Genomic DNA, 19,642 nt, shown 5'->3' with positions numbered 1-19,642 from the left:
GTTGTTCGGGTCATTGGGGTCCAGGGAGGGCTTTTTAAGTATGGGGGTGATGTGTGCATGTTTCAGAGGGGAGGGGAAAGTGCCGGAGGAGAGGGAGAGATTGAAGATGTGGGTGAGGGAGCGTAGGATGGAGGGGGAAGGAGGTCGTAGGAGTTGTGAGGGGATAGGGTCGAGGGGGCAGGTGGTGAGGCGGGCATCAGAGAGGATCTTGGAGACTTCCTCGATGGTAGTAAGGTCAAAGGTGCGGAGTGTTGGGGGAGCTTCAGTATGAGGAATGTAGGGTGGGGTGGAAGAGGAGGTCAGAGCAGTGGTGGGGCCGTGGGAGAGGGGTGATGAGGGGGTAGCTGAGTGAGGGTGAAGGGGGTTGGAGAGAGTTTGAGCAGCGACGAAGTCCCTGCGGGTTATGTCGAGGGGATAAGGGGGTAGCTGTGTGAGAGGGGACGGGTTGAGAGGGCGTGTGAGTTGCGGCAATGTCCTTGCGAATTGTGTCAATCTTGTTTTTGAAGTGATTGGCAATCTCAAGGGCAGTGAGTGAGGTGCTGGGTGGAGGTGGGGGTGGAGAGAGTAGAGAGTTGAAGGTGGAGAAGAGTCGGCGAGGATTGGAGGAGAGGGCCTTGATGAGGGTCAAGAAGTAGGCTTGTTTGGCAGCACGGAGGGAGGAGGTGTAGGTGTGGAAGGAAGATTTGTAACGGGTGAAGGCTTGTTGGGATTTGGTTTTGCGCCATAGTCGCTCCAGGGCACGACTGTGTCGTTTGAGGGTTTTGGTGTGATCAGTCTGCCAGGGCTGGAGCGGCCGGGGTCTGATGTTGCGTGTGGTTAAAGGCGCTAGTGAGTCAAGGGCTGTTGAGAGCGCGTTGTTGTAGGCGGTCGTAGCCAAGTCGGGGCAGAACAGGGGGAGGATGCTGTCATAGAGATGATCAGCTGCAGAGTGGAGGGGGGCAGGGTTAAGGTTGCGGAGGTTACGGCTGGTAGTAGTGTGACATTTGGAGGGGTAGGCATTGGAGGACGAGGAGATAGAGAAGGTAATCAGGTTGTGGTCAGAGAGAGGGAAGGGGGTGTTAGTGAGGTTGTGGGGAGCGCAGTGGTTGGAGAAGACAAGATCAAGGATATTACCGTTGGAGTGGGTGGTGGATTGTATGCACTGTGCAAGTGTAAAGGAGGAGGTTAAGTGGAGGAGACGGGCTGTGTCTGGGTTGTCGAGGTTGACAGGGATGTTGAAATCCCCAAGGATGATGGTGGGTAGCTCAGAGGAGAGGAAGAAGGGTAGCCAGGAGGAGAAGTCATCCAGGAAGTGGGGTATGGATCTAGGAGGCCGGTATATCACAGCAATCTTCATGGGGGTTGGGGAGAATAGTCGGACGCAGTGGGCCTCGAAGGAGGAGAAGGATAGGGAGGGGGGGTTTGGGAGGACTCGGAAGGTGCTCTGCGGTGACAGGAGCAGACCAACCCCACCACCTTTACGACCGTTAGGCCTGGGTGAGTGGGTCCAGGTGAGACCTCCATAGGAGAGTGCAGCAGGGGAGGTAGAGTCAGTGGGCTGGATCCAGGTTTCCGTGATCGCTAGGAGGTTGAGGGAACGGGAAACAAAGAGGTCGTGGATGGCGGTAATATATGCATACAAAGTGGTGCAGTGCTTTTTCCTTCAAAGTTGAACACGGGCAAACAACCTGAACACTCATAAAATACGTTGGTGTGACCTGCGTTACCTGCTAAAGAAATGTTGTATTTTCTTCAGCTAGCCTTGTGATCCAGGCACCTCTGCAAGACAGCATAATCAGATCAGTCACCTTGGCTTTCTCATCTGCAGTTAAAAATTATACAGGGGTTGGCCAAAAAAATGGAAACACTACATGTGTGAAAGTGACAGCATGTTTTGCATTGAAAGCAGAAGTGATGTAACATTCCTATGCTTCTGCTGTGTGATGAGACACCTAGCTAACAGGTGGGAAGCCTCACTTCCGTCATTCACTGCGTGCGCTGCTAGTAATACAGAATCATGTCAGAGCTTACGGAGGTTCAGAGAGGGCACATTGCTGGTGCAGCTTAGCTGGTGCCTCTGTGACCGAAGTTGTTAATTTATTTGCCGTGTTGCAAGGTACAGTATCAAAGGTTATGACGGCATATACAGTTTCCAGGAGAATGTCAAATGGAAAAGCAGAAAAAGGGCACACCGACCTAGTGCATTATCGTTTAAAATAATTTATTGAAGAAACAAAATAGGTATCATACTCACAATGGACATATTAACACAGGCATGTCAAACTGAACAAGATGTATGATCCAAACAACATCTGAGTCCATACGATGGAACCCTGGATGACCAACTTCTAACGCGTTTCGAGGACACAACCTCTTTGCCCTTTTTCTGCTTCTCCATTTGTATCCAGTGTATTTGGACCACCCCGGTCTGTTGAGGGCAGCAAGCAGTGCATATTCCAGAAAATTCCAGAACATTCCTATTGGGTCTACTGAGTCCTTTCCTAGTGCAGGAGTAAAGTGTTTGTTGTCCAGGAGAATGTCGTCTGATAAGCATAAGCACGGTCAACATGGTCAACTGACATAAAGAGCCAAAAGGACATTGCATAGGATTCTGTCCTAAAATAAGAAAACAACTGCTGCAAAAGTGACTGCAGAGCTCAATCTCAGTCTTCATGGGCTTTCAAATATTTTGTCACTTTCACACCTGCAAATCATGTAGTATTTCCATTTTTTTGCCTAACCCCTGTAGTTTGGTCATTGACCCAGTGATGAGAGGTAGCAGATGTGTCGGATGGTGAGGATATCTCTCTGTGCCCAGACTATGCATTTGTGCCCGATTATAGACATTAAAGTGGTTGTAAACCTCAGACATGAAATATGAACAAAACATAACAAATATGAAGAAATTTGTGTCCTTGTCTCAATTAAAGCGGTGGTAAACCACAAAAAAATTCTTCACCTTGCAAGGTATAGTGTTACTAAACCCACAACAGTAAAATAAGTCTGTGTATGCAGTAAAGCATGCTTGTTATACTCACTGTGGAACCTAAGGGGTTAATCCTCTGCATTGTGTAAAAATGCTGTTTGATCCTAACTTCTCTGATCCTCCCCTTCTTCCAATGTCTTCCTCTATCTCCTAATAAGACATCGTGTGGAGACACTCTGCACATACTCAGTTTGGTGTGTATTACTAGAGAGGGTGTTTTTTTAGCTTGAGAGAGTGCATGTGATCACCACACGGCCAATCAGCAATGTCCAGACAGAGGTCAGGGGTTTTGCATGCTTCTAGAGCAGAAAGAAAACTCCTTCTACAAGCTTTAACATGTGCTCTGCTGGACACTGATAGAAGTCACAAGACTGCTCTAACTGCTGATGAGAAAAGGTATTTCGCAGTTTATATTTACTAAAATAATTGCATTTCCATGTAGTTCTGTGGGAGACCAGATAGAGTGAATGCAGGGTCCTGGGAGACCAGATATAGTGAATGCAGGTCCTGCGTTTAGTAACACTTTAAGTTATTACATACAAGCACATTATGAAAAACTTACCATAAAACAAAGCCTACCAGTCATTGCACATCTCTCTCTATAGACGGCATGCCATCCTCTGGTCGCTCAGTACGCATGCGCCAGTGATGTCACCGGTGCTACTGAAGTAAATATCTCCTAAATGGTTCATGTTTAGGAGATTCTTACTGTACCTATAGATAAACCTTATTATAGACTTACCTGTAGGTATAAACAAACAAGACTTTTTTTACTGCTTTAAGAACACTAAGCATAATTTCTGTCTGCTGCTTCATTTCTCTGCTATCAGCATCAATCACTTCTGACAGGTTTTCCTGACATCAAGAGAAAAAAAGGTGACAGGGAGGGACCTCCAGCAGAATGACATCCTCAGCTCTGTCCTGTGTGCTGTGTGAAGGGGAGGCATGTCCCTTCTTTCCAATCAGCTCTCAGAGCTCCCTATTCTCTTTTTTATGACATCTCAGGCAAGCTTTATAAAATCTGAACTTTGAACAGATGTAGAAAAGAGAAGACTGCAGATAAACAGGTACAACGTATGTAGGATGATTTGTTTCATATCTGTGTCTTATCTGAGGCTAGTCCCTTCACTGGGCATATGTAATGGTTTACAACCACTTTAAACTATTTACACATTTTGACACATAGCAAAGCTCCTTAAACACAAGTTATCCCTGACCTCTCTAGCTGCTTTTATTATGAAGTTATTTCCTCAAAGATCACAACAAAGACTCTAAAGTTGGGCTTCAGTTGGTTTTGCTTAAGCTGCCCGTACATGGGTCAGTGTTTTCGTTCGGCTGGCTGAATGAAAAAACTGTCCGATGTACTGAACTGATTCCCCCATCCACACGTTTGGTGTGGATGTGGGAATCTTCCCCACTGTGTCATTGTATTCTGACAGCAGGGAGACTCCCCCGCCACCCTGCTGTCAGAATACACTGATCAGCGTCGCAGCCTTCTGGCTGCAGTGCTGATCAAACTGAAATTTTCCCAGCAGTCCCATTCAGGAGAAGTTGATTGATAGATCAATTTTTCATGAACAGAAACGGCTATACATGGATCGAAATTTGGCCTGTTTTATGTTTACATTAGAGGAACATGAAAGGGCGTAGCACAGTCCAGGTAACCGGACTGGGAGATGGCCGTATCTAGGCTGTGTTCTTGGCAGCCTAGCACTCCCCCTCCCTAATTTTGTTCATTTTCTTTTCCGAATAGCCTAGCCTTAGAGTTGCCTGTACTGTGAATAACTATGTATGTTTGGCTGACACACTGGTTCTTTTTAAAGCTGAACTCCAGGTATCTCTAAAATTTCACCTAGTAGACCTCTCCCATACACGTAAAGGTCAAATGCTTGTTTTATGTAGGGGGATCAGGAATAAGGAGGTATACTCACCTTCTTCCTCACTCCCATAAGTTTCCGTTGTGTATGATCAGTTCCTCGAAGCTGCTCTTCTCTAGTGTTCAACTGGTCGCACCTGTCAGTCATCATGTAAAATGAAGGACCAGCAGCATTGTACCTTAGAATGACGAGGGCCCATCCACATCCCAAGAGCATTGGAATATGGAATAGAGTGTCAGGTGGCAAGGAATAAAGTAAGTACTGTGCCCTTTCGATTCCCCCAAACAAATAAAAATACCCAGAGTTCAGCTTTTAAGAACAATCTAGTAGTTGCATCTTCCTCTGCCATTATGTCTGTGGAAGTCATAGACCCGGTTCACATATATGCGAATTGGATGTGCTTTGGACAAAATCTGATTCGCATAACATGGGAACCTGCAGCCTTTTCCATGGAGCTGGTTCACATATGTGTGAGTTAAAAAAAAGGTGTGATTTTCAGCCTGGTTCAGGTGCGATTTCCACCTGAACCGCTGAACAAAGCCACACTGGACGGGGCTGAAATCGCGTTGTCAAAACCGGCCCACACATATGTGAACTCAGGCTTAAGAAAGTAAGTCCTGACAAATCTCATTTCTGAAAAGCATGTACTGTAGGATACCTGGCTAGGACTCCAAAGATCAGATTCCCCAACTTTCTTTCAGTATTTAAAAAATGTAGCCATAGGCCTCAAGGGCTTTACTGCATCAGTCACAGCTCCTTTGATTGCAACAGTTTCACAATATCACAGTGATATTCACTTGTTATCATAAAATCTATTTTTAAGTATATCTTAACCTAAGGAAATAAATGTAATATTGTAGCTTACCAACCTTTAGATTTGGTTGCCGCATTAGGTTTCTTTTTTTATTTTAAGTATATTTTGTAATACCTGTTGATTCTGCCAGAAATCTAGTGTCATTGTAACTTTCTGTGCACAGAACTGAAAACTCATACAATGTTATCAGCACTCTCAGTTAAATGGGCAGCACAGTGGCTAAATGGTTAGCACTTCCACCTGGCAGTACTAGGGTCATTGGTTTGAATCCCACCCACGGCACCACCTGGCCGGAGTTGGCATGTTCTCCCTGTGACTGCGTGGGTTTCCTACAGGTACTCTGGTTTCCTCCCACACTCCAAAGACATGCTGGTAGGTTAATTGGCTCCTGTCTAAATTGTCCCTAGTATGTGTATGTATGAATGTGAGCTAGGGACTTTAGATTGTATGCCCCTTGAGGGTTAAGGATTGAGGTGAATGTACAATAAATGTATGTAAAGCGCTGCGTAAATTGACGGCACTATATAAGTACCTGAAATAAATAATTTAAACTTAAAGTGGAACTTTACCCATAACAACTTGATCAAAAAAATGTTCTTTAGCAAAAAATATACATTCCACATTAATAATTATGCTACCAAAAGTGTGTCCTGCAAATTGCCTCCAGCTTTGCTCCTATTTCTTTTTGCTGGAGGCTGCCATTTTGCTGAAGCCCAGAGCCCCTGAGCAGCAGTAAATCTGTCTACAGATCAACCTCTACATTTTGGTCACTGTGCCAAAGATAGAGAGCAACTGAGCATGTGTAGAGCAGGGTGAGACAGTGTATTACTGGATTTTAAACAGTAGAGGGATTTATTTTTAATGTTTTACATAGCGATACCTGCAAAAGGGGCCAGCCTGAAGTGATCTAGCAGGACTTAATATTCTAACTAAAGTTCCACTTTAAGAACACCTTCCCCTATGTTGATTGAGGAGAGGAAGAGGTGTCTGTGGTCCAAATCAAGAGTGCAGGCTATGGCGACAACACTGCTCCTTCATACATACACTACAGGGACTAAGTAGTGGCCCCCCAGGGCAGAAAAGATGTTACTGGCAGGATCACCAGGTGAAAATAAAGGGAAAAGAGAAAAAACTAAGGCAGCCTCCACATCTAAGGACTGGTAGGTGTGTGTATACACATATATATATATATATTTCATTTGTTGTTGGGTTTAGACATACTTTAAAGGGAAACATATAAACTGTGATTTGTTTCTCAGTCTAGTAAAGTTTTCCATTGTTAATATATTTCTTTTCCTGCCATTTTTAGAAAATGATGAACCTATAATTGAAACATCTCATCATACAGTGCAAAGCTTGACTAAAGAAAATTCTGTTCAGAAGGAAAATAAGGTAAAGCTGCTATATGTTTTGAGCCTGTTAAATATGCAGTTTGGAAAGAGGCTGAACTATGTTGTGTCTATTGGCAGGCCATAGATGATGTGATTTTCTTTCCTGCAACCACATAGTCAATGTTGATGGGATAATCCCTCCTGCAGCGCTTTTGTGTTTTGGTAACGGGGAAACTTCCATGCTAGCAGAACACGACTATGGCTAGTGGCTATAGCCATCGGCAGTAATTGCATACAAAAAATCAGGCTGGTTGTACTCGACTTCAGTACAACCAGCCAGACTACAAAGCCCATGTGGCTCTATTTCTCCTGGGGATCATGGGAGTGCACTTCGTTCTGCACTGTGACCCATATTCAGCTAAAGCCTACTGTCAGCTGACATAACTCGTCCAGACTCTAGAGAGATCCTGACTTTAATATCGGGATCCACCGAGATGTCTGGATCAGCAGCTGGCTCAGCCTCTCAGCAAGCTGCTGAGAGCCTGATCCAGCTGCTCCTGCCCCCTCCACAGCCCAGCACTCCAGTGAGAGCTGGAGGGGCAGAGCAGAGAGCGGGTAAGGACAGTCACCAGCTTTCTGCTTACTGAAGACTGAGAACCGGCAATCAACAGTCTTTCTACACTCAGAGACGTGTAGAGACGGGGCGAGACAGACACAGCATTGGATCAATACTGAATCTACTTAGCTGAGTATAAATGTTTGTTTTTTTTGTAACCCTGACCTTCTCTTTTAATCTGCTTTTTTTTTCTCCAAAGGATGGAGCCATCTTTGTTTAGGCATGCTAAACATCCTTTTGATCCCCTTAAAGATATTCCCCTTTGCATTCTCACACACAATGTTGCTTTCTTTGTTTGCATTGCCTTTTCGAGCCGTGTATCTGAGCTAGCAGCCTTGTTATGTAAGAACCCTTCAAAATAGACCAGCAATAATATAATGAGGTGTAGCGCTATGAATGATGGTATTATAGTATATAATGATAAGCCTCTGATGAAGTGCCATTGCACGAAAGGCCTCAGGAGGAACCAGACAGTACGTGACACTGCCGCCGGAGCCTGGAGGAAGCCCATCTTAACTCTGGTCAGTGTGATACATTACTGGATGTCATTACACTCTGCATACTGCACTTTATGTGAATAAAGCTTTGAACCTACTACACTATGGGTACCTGTTTTTTGGCTCCTATATGGAGCTATTAAGCCTGCAGGTTACCCCAGCGACTCATCATCTCTAGAGGAACAGGAGCATATAGGCTGAGCACCATACCTACCTTTTAAGGGGACCTCTGGATTCAACAGACAACTCACCGCAGCTTGATGGGGATAAGCTCACCTGGATTGACCTGCCCATCTACAGATACCTTGATGGTTATATCACATGCGCTTTCCTTATGCGCCTCCGGTGAGTGCGCACTTTATCTATTGGTCGGTGTCACAAGCTTGTCTGCTGTCGTTTTACCATCTTAAGGAGCTGTTCTCATATCCATCTGTATTTGAACTTTATTAGAGGACATTATTGCATACCTATTATGGCTTATCATTATATACTATAATACCATCATTCATAGCGCTACACCTCATTATTTTATTTCTGGTCTATTTTGAAGGTTTTATTGGTGCCTTTTGGTGTTTTAGCAGCTTTTTTTTTAGGAGCGCTCACTATCTCTATTTTGTTTATAATGTAAGAACCCTACTTGACCCTACACAAGGACAAGGTAGTATTGAGGCTTAGAGCCTTCTTTCCTAAGGTGGTTTTGGCCTTTCACCTCAACCAGGACATTGTTCCTCCGTCTCTCCCTCCTGCTCCAGTACATCAGAAGGAAATTTCCTTTCACTTCCCAGATGTAGTTTGTGCTCTGTGGGTTTACCTCTCATCCACTGCTTCCATTAAAAAGTCTGACTTACTTTTTGTCTTTCCTGATGGTTTCCGGAAAGGGGAACTAGCTTCTCACTCCATCATTTCTCTGTGGCTTAGGCAAAGTGTTCAAGCATATGGTCTTAAGAACAAGATTACACCTTTTCCTCTCAAAGTGCACTCTATTAGATCTGTGAGTGATTCATGGGCATGAGGCAACTGTTTGCCAGATTCACAAGAATGCAACCTGGTCTTCTGTTCACATGTCTTCTAAGACTTACCAGGTGGATGTTCAGGTCTCATCTGATGCCATCTTCAGGAGTAAGGTCCTTCAGGCAACGCTTTATGCTGCAGGCTGCTCCCCTGTTTTACTGTTTTGTTATGTGGGCCTGTTAGTTATTTGTTACTTTTGCCCACCATCCTATTCGACTGCTTTTGGATGTCTCAGTGGTCTCACAATAACTGATTTCTGTGTCCCTTAATGAACAAGAAAGAAAACAGTATTTTTTTAATTACTGTGAAATCTACTTCTTGGAGTTTATTAAAGGCTTTTTCACATGTGCTGCTATTACTGCTGCCACCCTTAAAAGCAACTTGTGGTGGATCGCTTTTCAGGCAGTGACTTATGTCACTTTCTCACCTCCTGTTTTAAAACTCAAAATGCTGGCCCACAGTAACACAACCATCTGCATTGCTTGCATTTGCAGCATGGCTCCATTTACTTGATTGCATTTGGCGGCGGTAATTCCTGCTACATGCTGTTTCATTTTTGCCTTAATGGCTGCATGCCCTAATTTGTTGGGGGTGGTAAAACCATGGCTAAACCAAATACCTTTAACACCCCCCCCCCCAGAACACTAACCACCTTGAGTGCTTGAGCTTCAAATGGTCATTATTACGACCAATGAAATTAATTGACTCCCAAGTGCTTGACGCACCTTAATGCGCACCTAAAAAGAGATGGCCAAAACATCCATTTTGTATGAGGCCTAAAGGCTAAGTGCAGCCAAAACCACAAACAGAAAAATCAGCACAAGGGACATAACCTATGTCAGAATGTGCCCCTTGTGCTGATTGCTCTTCTGTTAGTGAAAATATTTGTCCGTCCTGATCCCAACCCCTGCTCCTGTAGACTTCTGGTTCAGCGGGGGTTATTACAACCAAGGGGCTGTCAAAGGCTGTCATCAAGAGAGCCTGACTATACCTGCCTTTTCTGCCCAGATCCATCATTCACAGAAGCTGTACTACAGGTATTGTGAATGGAGTTATCCATAATCTGCCTGTCCTCCACTCTTAGATCGTTTTTCATTCTTAGAAGCTGTAGCACGGCTTCTATGAATGGTGGATCTGGACAGAAAGGGCAGTTATTGCCAGACGCTCTTGATGACAGCCTGTGACAGACCCTTATTTGTATTAACCCTCCCCCACTGGAAGATTTTGGCAGCAGGAGTGGGGAGCAGGATGGAGGAAGATGTTTAGGAACAGAAGTGATATCAGCAGGGGACACATCCTACTGACTAAGTTATGTCCCTTGTGCTGATTTTTCTAAATATGATTTTGGCTGCATGTAGGATTTAAGAGGGTTGTACATAGTACTTGGATTTGGAACCTGTTTAGATTGTCACTTAGGAGTCTTTAGAGGTACTATAAAGAGGAGCTTTAGTTCCTTGTGCAAAAATTAAAAGTCAGCAGCTAAAAAAACTGTAGCTGCAGACTTTTAATAAACAGACATTCATCTGTCCAAGGATCCAGCGCTATCCTCACCTGGGCCGGTTATTTAACCACTTCAAGTCCGGACACTTTTTCCCCTTTCTGTCCAGGCCAATTTTCAGCTTTCAGTGCTATCACATTTTGAATGACAATTGCGCGGTCATGCAACACTGTACCCATATGAATTTTTTAGCATTTTTTTGAGACAGATAAAACTTTATTTTGGTGGTATTTATTCACCACTGGGAGTTTTATTTTTTTGCTATATAAATGAAAAAGTCCAAACATTTTGAAAAAAAAGTTTTGCAAATAAATCTTGGCCAAAATGTATTCAGCTATCTTTTTGGTAAAAAAAAAAATAACCCAGATTAGTTTATAACCAAAAATTATAATTCTTCAAACATTTTTTTTTACATTTTTATTTTATTTTTTTATATTATTATTTATTTATTTATTTTTTAACATACTGTCACCCTAGCAGTACAGTGTCACCATAGTGACACTAATACTTGTGGGGGGTGATGAAGATTTTTTTTTTTTTTACACTGATTGCTTTTACACCCATAAAGGCTGTAAAAGCAATCATTTCTCATTCTCTCTGGCTGCATTCTTGCATCCATTGAGAAATACTATGAGAGCTGTGATTGGTCACAGCTTGTCACATGGTACAAGGCTGTTGTGAATAGCTTTGTACCATGTGACCTCTGTGATCTTTCACAGATTTCACTAGTAATAAGCAAAAATATCAGCAAGTGACATCTTGCTTACTACTATTCATGTGATCACTGATTGGCCAATCGGTGATCACATGATCGGGACCTCGCACAGAGATCCCGTACAGCGATCTGTGTTCCAGGGCAGGGAATGCGGAGGCCGTTTATAAACGGCAGCTGCTCCTGCACTGCTCCCGTCCGGCCCATGTACATAAATGGCCGGACAGGAGCAGTGCAGGTGCGGTTAATAACCTTTGGGTCCCCAGGCGGACATGTTAACTAAGAACCAGCAAACACAAATGCTCCTGCGCTTGGGGATGGACTCGATGCAGGCTACAACCACATTAAGAATGTCCTGGAACATGCACACCTTGCTGCCCTCAAATGGACCGGGGGAATCCAAATATACTGAATGGGGAAAGAACAAAGAGAGGGCGCACAGGCCTAGTGCATTACCATAAAAAATGTTTAATAATAAATAAAGTAGGTGTTGTACTCACAAACGACAATATAGTCAAGGCACATCATAAAAGAACAGCTGGGTCAACACCGCGCTGAGTAACAGTCCGCAATAGGGAGTTTAGACATCCAAAAGGCTGACGCGTTTCGAGGACTTGCCTCTTCCTCGAAGAGGAAGAGGCAAGTCCTCGAAACGCGTCAACCTTTTGGATGTCTAAACTCCCTATTGCGGACTGGTACTCAGCGCGGTGTTGACCGAGGAAGAGGCAAGTCCTCGAAACGCGTCAGGTTTGGATGTCTAAACTCCCTATTGCGGACAGTTACTCAGCGCGGTGTTGACCCAGCTGTTCTTTTATGATGTGCCTTGACTATATTGTCGTTTGTGAGTACAACACCTATTTTATTTTTTATTAAACATTTTTTATGGTAATGCACTAGGCCTGTGCGCCCTCTCTTTGTTCTTTCCCCATTGGACATGTTAACTGTGGGAAGCCAGCTGTGACTCCTTATGGCTTCACAGCCAGCTTGCCACTGCCCCTGCGCAAGCCTCATGAATGGTCCAGCAGGACACATCACAGGTTCTAAATGGTTGCAGGCTGGAAGGAGCAAAACGTCTGGTGGATCCACCCCTGTGATCCGACCGGAAGTGGGGGCAGGTGCCTGTCAAAACCAGGTACCCGTTCCCCCCACAAAAAAAAATTCTTCCAAATGTGGAGGGGGGAGGAGGAGGAAAAATGCAATTTCTCCTTTTGGCTGAAGTTCCGCTTTAAGCACATCTTAAGCTTTTTACTTCTGCAAATACAATTTTGAGATAACATGACCCTCAATGACCTTAAGTCATTATGATTAGGTTTGGTTTACTTAAAATAGAAAGGTGTAGCACAGGAAATGAAGATAGTGTCTTCCCAGTGACTTATAGTGTATATGACTGTAAGTCCTGCAACCACTGACTAAAAATGGTTTATCGTCACTCCATCTATAAACCACTCTTGGTTTTGCATTTATAATTGTGACTTTCACTTGAATTCTTTCTTGGACTTCTCACATACAGAGGCTCTAAACCACTCGCCACTTGACCATTAGTGGTTTGCAAACCCTCTGCTACTAGTATTAATCATCTTTCCAAGCATACATCAAAATGACATATTTTTTCATTATTGTTTTTAAAGTGTTTGTAAACCTTTACATATACCCAGTGAAGTGATTAGCCTCGGGTGATACACAGAGATGAAACAAATCATCCTAAATAAAGTTGTACCTGTTTATCTACAGTCTTTCCTCTACACCCAGGGGCGTATTTACCGCGAGACAAACAAGGCGTTTGCCTTGGGCAGCATTTTTCAAGGGGGCAGCTCCACCCCCCGAAAGAAGGGACACACTTGGCAGGTGACAGAGGATGGGGACCATGTGAGACTGCCTGAGCTGTGCCTTGGAATCTGAGAGAGGCTGTGGGCTACTGCATTGTGTAGGTAGAGGCTGACTCTTGTTCCCACGCAAGGAAAACACTGGGCTTTCCTGACCATGTCTCTGGGGATGGCTGGCTGCTTTCAATCCAGAGGAGCTGGAGGATCATTTCTTTCTCCTCTCTCTCTCCTTTTTTAGAGTGTGTGTGTTGCCTAGGAAAGCACAAAAACAAAATACACCACTGCCTACACCCATTTAAAATGCAGAAATTACACAGAATCTGTCAGCTCTGAAAAGCAGGGGGCAGAGAGCTGAAGTTACGCTCAGTGAGAAGAGCTCTGATAGCTGATTGGAAGGAATTAACATATCACACAGCACATAGGAACAGAGCTGAGGCTGTCAATCACAGGCTGGGCCCTCCCCTGTAACCATTTTTTCTCTTGGTGTCAGGAAAACTCATCAGAAGTGTTTAATTCTGATAGCAGAGGAATGAAGCAGCAAACAAAAATTACAGTTAACACTCTGGATTGAGACAAGTACACACTATAGAGGAATATACTTTGTTCATATTTCTTGTCTGAGGTTTACAATCACTTTAACTTTTGAAGGTGGTATGCTTTTTTGAGTTTTTCTACCTTTAAGGCCAAACTTCATGCACATGCACACACAGCTAAATTGACACAAAATTCTGGTTTAAAAAATAAAATTCAATTCAGGTATGTATTTTCAAGGCCCTTTCACACGGGGCACATTCTGTTTCAATTAGCAGGGAATCTATGAACTGATCCCCTGCTGATCAGAGCAAAGCAGGCGGATGACACTTCTGTGTCCTCTCAATATCTGCAGAGCAAACACCAACAAAGCCTGCGCTGCTTTATAGGTGGCCGGGAGTAAATGGACTCTGCTGTCCCTTTACACCCAGCTACCTCCAATCCACTTCGCCTAAACGGAAGACAAGAGTACTCTCCTGTTTTTCTTAGCATGCCTGACCCAGAGGTAGGCAGGTGTAAACAGACACTAGTCCGTTTATTTATTTATTTATTATTATTTATTTCAGGTACTTATATCAATTTATGCAGCGCTTTACATATATATTGTACATTCACATCAGTCCCTAATCCTCAAGGGGCGTACAATCTAAGGTTTACACCCATCTGTCCATAGGGATGAATGGACCTTCCAATTAGGTCCGCCTGAAAAACTGATAGGCGGACCTCATCAGATCTCAAATCTTAAAGGGGCCTATCTAAAAAAAAAAGCCCCTTCTATTACTCTCCGCCTCCCACAAACGTCCTATTTCCTTTTGCTTGAAGCTGTGATCTGACTTCCTGTTAAAGAGTTTCTGCATTGGTTCTCCATGGTCCCAGTGTATTTAGGAACATAGCCACCTTCTCTTGCTCACTCCCAAGGTGGACTGTGAATTAAGGACTATGGTGTCCGTTTATGAACCAGCAGTAATAGATCGCTGCTCAGTTCTCCGGCATTCTCGTAGAACACAGTTCTCCTGTGAATGCCGTTTATGAAGCATATGTAGATCAGTTCTCCAAACGAAGGGAGAACGGTCTACAAACGCTGGAAAACGGCTGATTTTATTATAATCTCGCGAGATTACAGTAAAAGATCAGTTTACTAAGCAGAGGTAAATTATCTCTGCTTAGTTTTCGGTCCCTCCAATTCTCCAGCTCTGGGCTGGAGCATCTGGAGGGAGAACACAGATCTCCAGCAAAGAGCTGAACATGTTCTCCTGGGTGTCATAAACTGTGAATGACAAGAGAATAGCTGTGATCCTCTGAATCTCAGCTATTCTGTGTGTCATAAACGGACACCTATGTGATTTGTAGTGTGCATAGAGCAGTGCACATGACCGCAATTAATGTACACAGCTTGTTCAAAAAGCAGAAGTGACAGGGAAAATGAGATGTTTGGAAGCTCACATTACAAGGATTCAGAAAACACAGTAAGAAACAATATCATGAAAATTAGTATACAGGATCATTAAGTAATGGCTGTGTCTGGATTATTTTAGAACAAGAATATTGTTTTTGTGTCACTTTAAGGTGTTTGCATATTTTTTGTAAATCATAACATATTAACAGTTTGTGTAACTGCCTGACCTAGCTGTGTTTTTTATTTCCCTAATTTCCAACACAACAGAACTCTATGAAACTCAAAGACTGATGGCCAGCCATGTCAGTCATACAGGCTATTTGGCATTGCACAGTGATGTCAATCTAACAAAGGCACCATGCTTCCAAGAGGGGAGTTCATATTTATGACTCATTAGTGTGCTGTTACTCCTTCACTGTTCAATCAGCAGACTGAGGCAGAAGTGACAGCTCTGCATTTCTTAAAAAAAAGTGGTCACCTTTCCCATTCAGGGAAATGTCATAGAACCCTTGCAATAGTGCCCCCCCTAACCCACCGATCTTCACCTTGCCAGTGTTCCTCCATCACTCCTTCCTCCTTAGCAGCCAGCACTAAAATTTTCTGTGTTGGCTGATGTCAGGTGCTAGTGGTAGCTCAGTGGGAGCATCAGTGGATCGGGGGTTGGGGTGTAAAATGCACAGTCTACTCACTTTTAGTAAATCGACCGCATACTGTAGCTAACTACCAATTGGCAAACACTTCATAATATCTTCAGGACAGATTTATGATTTTGGATAGGGATGCACATGATTTGCCACCCCTAAAAAGTGATGATTTTCCTTATCCCTATCATGATTGTAACAAGCTCTTTAAAAATTGGAGATACCTGTATCACAACCTGGGACTACTTTGGGACATTATTTCTGTTGTCTGTGCTTATAGTGAATTCTCTATAGGAATATACAGTTGTGTTCAAAATAATAGCAGTCAGACATCACTAACCTGATCAATCACTGTTTTTGGTAGAAGTGATATTTCTACATGGCAAATAATTTACTAGCAGGTGTAGTAGAGTAATAGAAATCCAACAGACCCAACAGTCATGACATGCATGCTGCTGATTCTGTGTAATTGAATCACTAATTGAAAGGGGCATGTTCAAAATAATAGCAGTGTGGAGTTCTATTAGTGAGGTCATTCATTCTTTGAAAAACAGGTGGCAATTATTGCCCTTATTTAAGGAAGGAAGGCAGCAAATGTTGTACATGCTGGTTACAGTGCATTTCTCTCTGAAATTCTGAGAAAATGGGTCGTTCCAGACATTGTTCAGAAGAACAGCGTACCTTGATTAAAAAGTTGATTGGAGAGGGGAAAACATATAAAGAAGTGCAGAAAATGATAGGCTGCTCAGCTAAAATGATCGCAAATGCTTTAAAATGGCAACCAAAACCTGAAAGACGTGGAAGAAAGCAAAAAACTACCATTCAAATGGATAGAAGATAGCCAAAATGGCAAGGACTCAGCCAACAATCAGCTCCAGGAAGATCAAAGAAGGTGTAAAGTTCCCTGTGAGTACTGTTACAATTAGAAGACGCCTATGTGAAGCCAAGCTATCTGCAAGAAGCCCCCGCAAAGTCCCACGGTTGAAAAAAAGACATGTGCTGAAGAGGTTACAATTTGCCAAAGAGCATATTGACTGGCCTAAAGAGAAATGGCGCAACATTTTGTGGACTGATGAAAGTAAGATTGTTCTTTTTGGGTCTAGTGGCCGGAGACAGTTTGTCAGATGACCCCCAAACACTGAATTCAAGCCACAGTACACTGTGAAGACAGTGAAGCATGGTGGTGCAAGCATCATGATATGGGGATGTTTCTCATACTACGGTGTTGGGCCTATTTATCACATACCAGGGATCATGGATCAGTTTGAATACATCAGAATACTTGAAGAGGTCATGCTGCCTTATGCTGAAGAGGAAATGCCCTTCAAATGGATGTTCCAACAAAACAACGACCCCAAACACACCAGTAAACATGCAACATCTTGGTTCCAGACCAACAAGATTGACGTTATGGAGTGGCCAGCCCAATCCCCGGATCTTAATCCAATAGAAAACTTGTGGGGTGACATCAAAAATGCAGTTTCTGAGGCAAAACCAAGAAATAGAGAAGAACTGTGGAATGTAGTCCAATCATCCTGGGCTGGAATACCTGTTCACAGGGGCCAGAAGTTGGTTGACTCCATGCAACACAGATGTACAGCAGTTCTCAGAAACAGTGCGACTACAACCAAATATTCATTAAGTGATTCAAAGGAAAGCAAAATCTTCAAACATTTTTCAGTTTATATAGTGAATGTTTGAATTTGTAAAGAAGAATACAAACACTGCTATTTTTTTTGAACAGTCTAATATTCACTTTTCTTCAATTTTTTTAGAGGAACAACACAAATTTGATATATTTTTCTTCATGTTTTGATTTGGAATAGAATGTGTAGTGTTCCCAATGCATTTGTGTGTATGGAAATAAAAGCTATTAGAAGGATTTTGAGTTTTATTCACTTTTTTCAACACAGCTGCAATTATTTTGAACACAACTGTACATTTGTGCTCAAAAGTTTGCATACCGTGGCAGAAATCGTGGAATTGATATTGAAAATATGCCCAAAAACTGTCTTTTATTTAAGGATAGTGATCATATGAAGCCATTAATTATCACATAGTTGTTTTACTCCTTTTTAAATCATAATGTGAACAGAAGTCACCCAAATGGCCCTGATCAAAAGTTTACATACCCTGGAATGTTTGGTCTTGGCACAGACACACAAGGTGACACACACAGGTTAAACTGGCAATAAAGGTTAATTTCCCACATCTGTGGCATTTTAAATTGCAATTCAAATCTGTATTTAAATAGTCAATGTGTTTGTTAGCTCTTACTTGGATGCACTGAGCAGGCTAGATACTGAGCCAAAAGCAGAAAAGAACTGTCAAAAGACATGCATAACAAGGTAATGGAATTCCATAAAGATGGAAAAAGGATATAAAAAGATATCCAAACTCTTGAATATGCCAGTGAGTACTATTCAATCACTTATTAAGAAGTGGAAAATTCTGGGATCTCTTGATACCAAGCAAGGTCAAGTAGACCAAGCAAAGATTACAGCCACAACTGCCAGAAGAATTGTTCATGATAAAAAGAAAAACCCACAGATAACCTCAGGAGAAATACAGCCTGCTGTGGAAAAAGACTGTATGGTTGTTTCAAGGAGCACAATAAGATACTTGAACAGAAATGAGCTGCATGGTTGAGTTGCCAGAAAGAAATCTTTACTGCACCAATGACACAAAAACCTAGGAAGGCATGTCAAGGTGTTGTTGGGCATACTGTAACTGGTCTTTTTTGTGGCAGGCATTGGCACTATAGGATAATAAATGGCTTCATATGATCACTATTCCTAAATAAAAGACAGTTTTTTTCCATGATCAGTCATATTTTCAGTATCAATTGCCAAAATGTCATGATGTCTGCCAGGATATGCAAACTTTTGAACACAACTGTGTGTGTATATATATATAATCTTTTCAATGAGACAACCATCTGTATTCTGTTCATGCAATACAAGTTTCATTTCGTACAAAGTCATACAAGTTTAATCCTTCTGGCTTACTACTTATACAGCTGTCAGCCAGGGCCCAGCTGGGCAGATTGATGGAGACGTATCTGAAGAAGGGGAAAGCTGTGCCAGATGAGTTACTTGTTGATATCCTTGTCACAGCCATCAAGTAAGGAAATATATTTTCTCTCTTTTTCCCTAATCAGGACACTCTGTCTATTGTATATTCCTTAAGTTGCTTATTTAAGTGGCAAGTAAACAGTTATGGGCTCCATATTGGTCTTTTACGTGTATACTATTTCTAATTTTAAAGGAAACCTGTTTTGAAAAAAATATGGGGGCTTCCATTGCTACCTACTTTGAGAATAATAATTGCCTGGCTGTTTTTGGCTTCAATACTTGGTCCTTGGTCAGAACCAAGGACAAGCATGCCTGTTTGGAGCTTCTCATACTACATACTTGCACAACAGATCAGCATGACAGCCACCAAGCTTGTATCTTCATAGGGAGGTGTCAGCAGTGGAGTCTTCTCCTATGAAAAGGTTTCCTATTGTTGACCATTTTGTGAGTGAGGGTCATCGGTACCTAAACATCCAAGCGAAAATTATCTAGGTCCATATGCAGAAGTTAACTAAAACGCTGATTAATTGGCATACCTAAAAATGTATACTTTGTTTAACAACTTTTAGTTGGTACATTGTTTTAATAAATACCTGATTCAATTTGTTTTATATGTTAAAGCCGATCTCCAGCTTTTAGTTATATTTAAATAGTTTATTTGAACCAAGCATGTCCAAACTATTTACTTCACTAAGACATGCAGCAGCCTCAGCTTCCTACAGTATACAGCGCTGTGTTCTGGCAGTGGAATGAAGACTTCCCTTCCAACACCCAGAACAAAATAGGCTGTTTTGAATTCACAGGGAGCTTTGAATTTTCTGAATGAATACAAAGCTGCCTCTTCCTTGGTCAAGGC

At 42.7% G+C, this 19,642-nt stretch overlaps 1 protein-coding gene across 1 annotated transcript in view; it reads left to right on the top strand.

Moving 5' to 3' along the window:
* Positions 1-19,642, top strand: part of SPEF2 (sperm flagellar and cilia associated 2) — a 176,670-nt gene that overhangs the window by 73,083 nt on the left and 83,945 nt on the right. The window contains exons 14-15 of the mRNA XM_089689433.1: positions 6,966-7,048; positions 18,732-18,835. Of these exons, the coding sequence (XP_089545559.1) occupies positions 6,966-7,048; positions 18,732-18,835 (187 nt within the window). The remainder of the gene's footprint in view (positions 1-6,965; positions 7,049-18,731; positions 18,836-19,642) is intronic.

This window comes from Staurois parvus, unplaced genomic scaffold (genome assembly GCF_062004578.1).
Source record: "Staurois parvus isolate SC_StPar_1 unplaced genomic scaffold, SC_StPar_1.0 ptg000475l, whole genome shotgun sequence".
In the NCBI taxonomy this organism is placed as follows: Eukaryota; Metazoa; Chordata; class Amphibia; order Anura; family Ranidae; genus Staurois; species Staurois parvus.
Note: the sequence above shows the minus strand (reverse complement) of the source record. Positions and strands in the feature narration are given on the sequence as shown.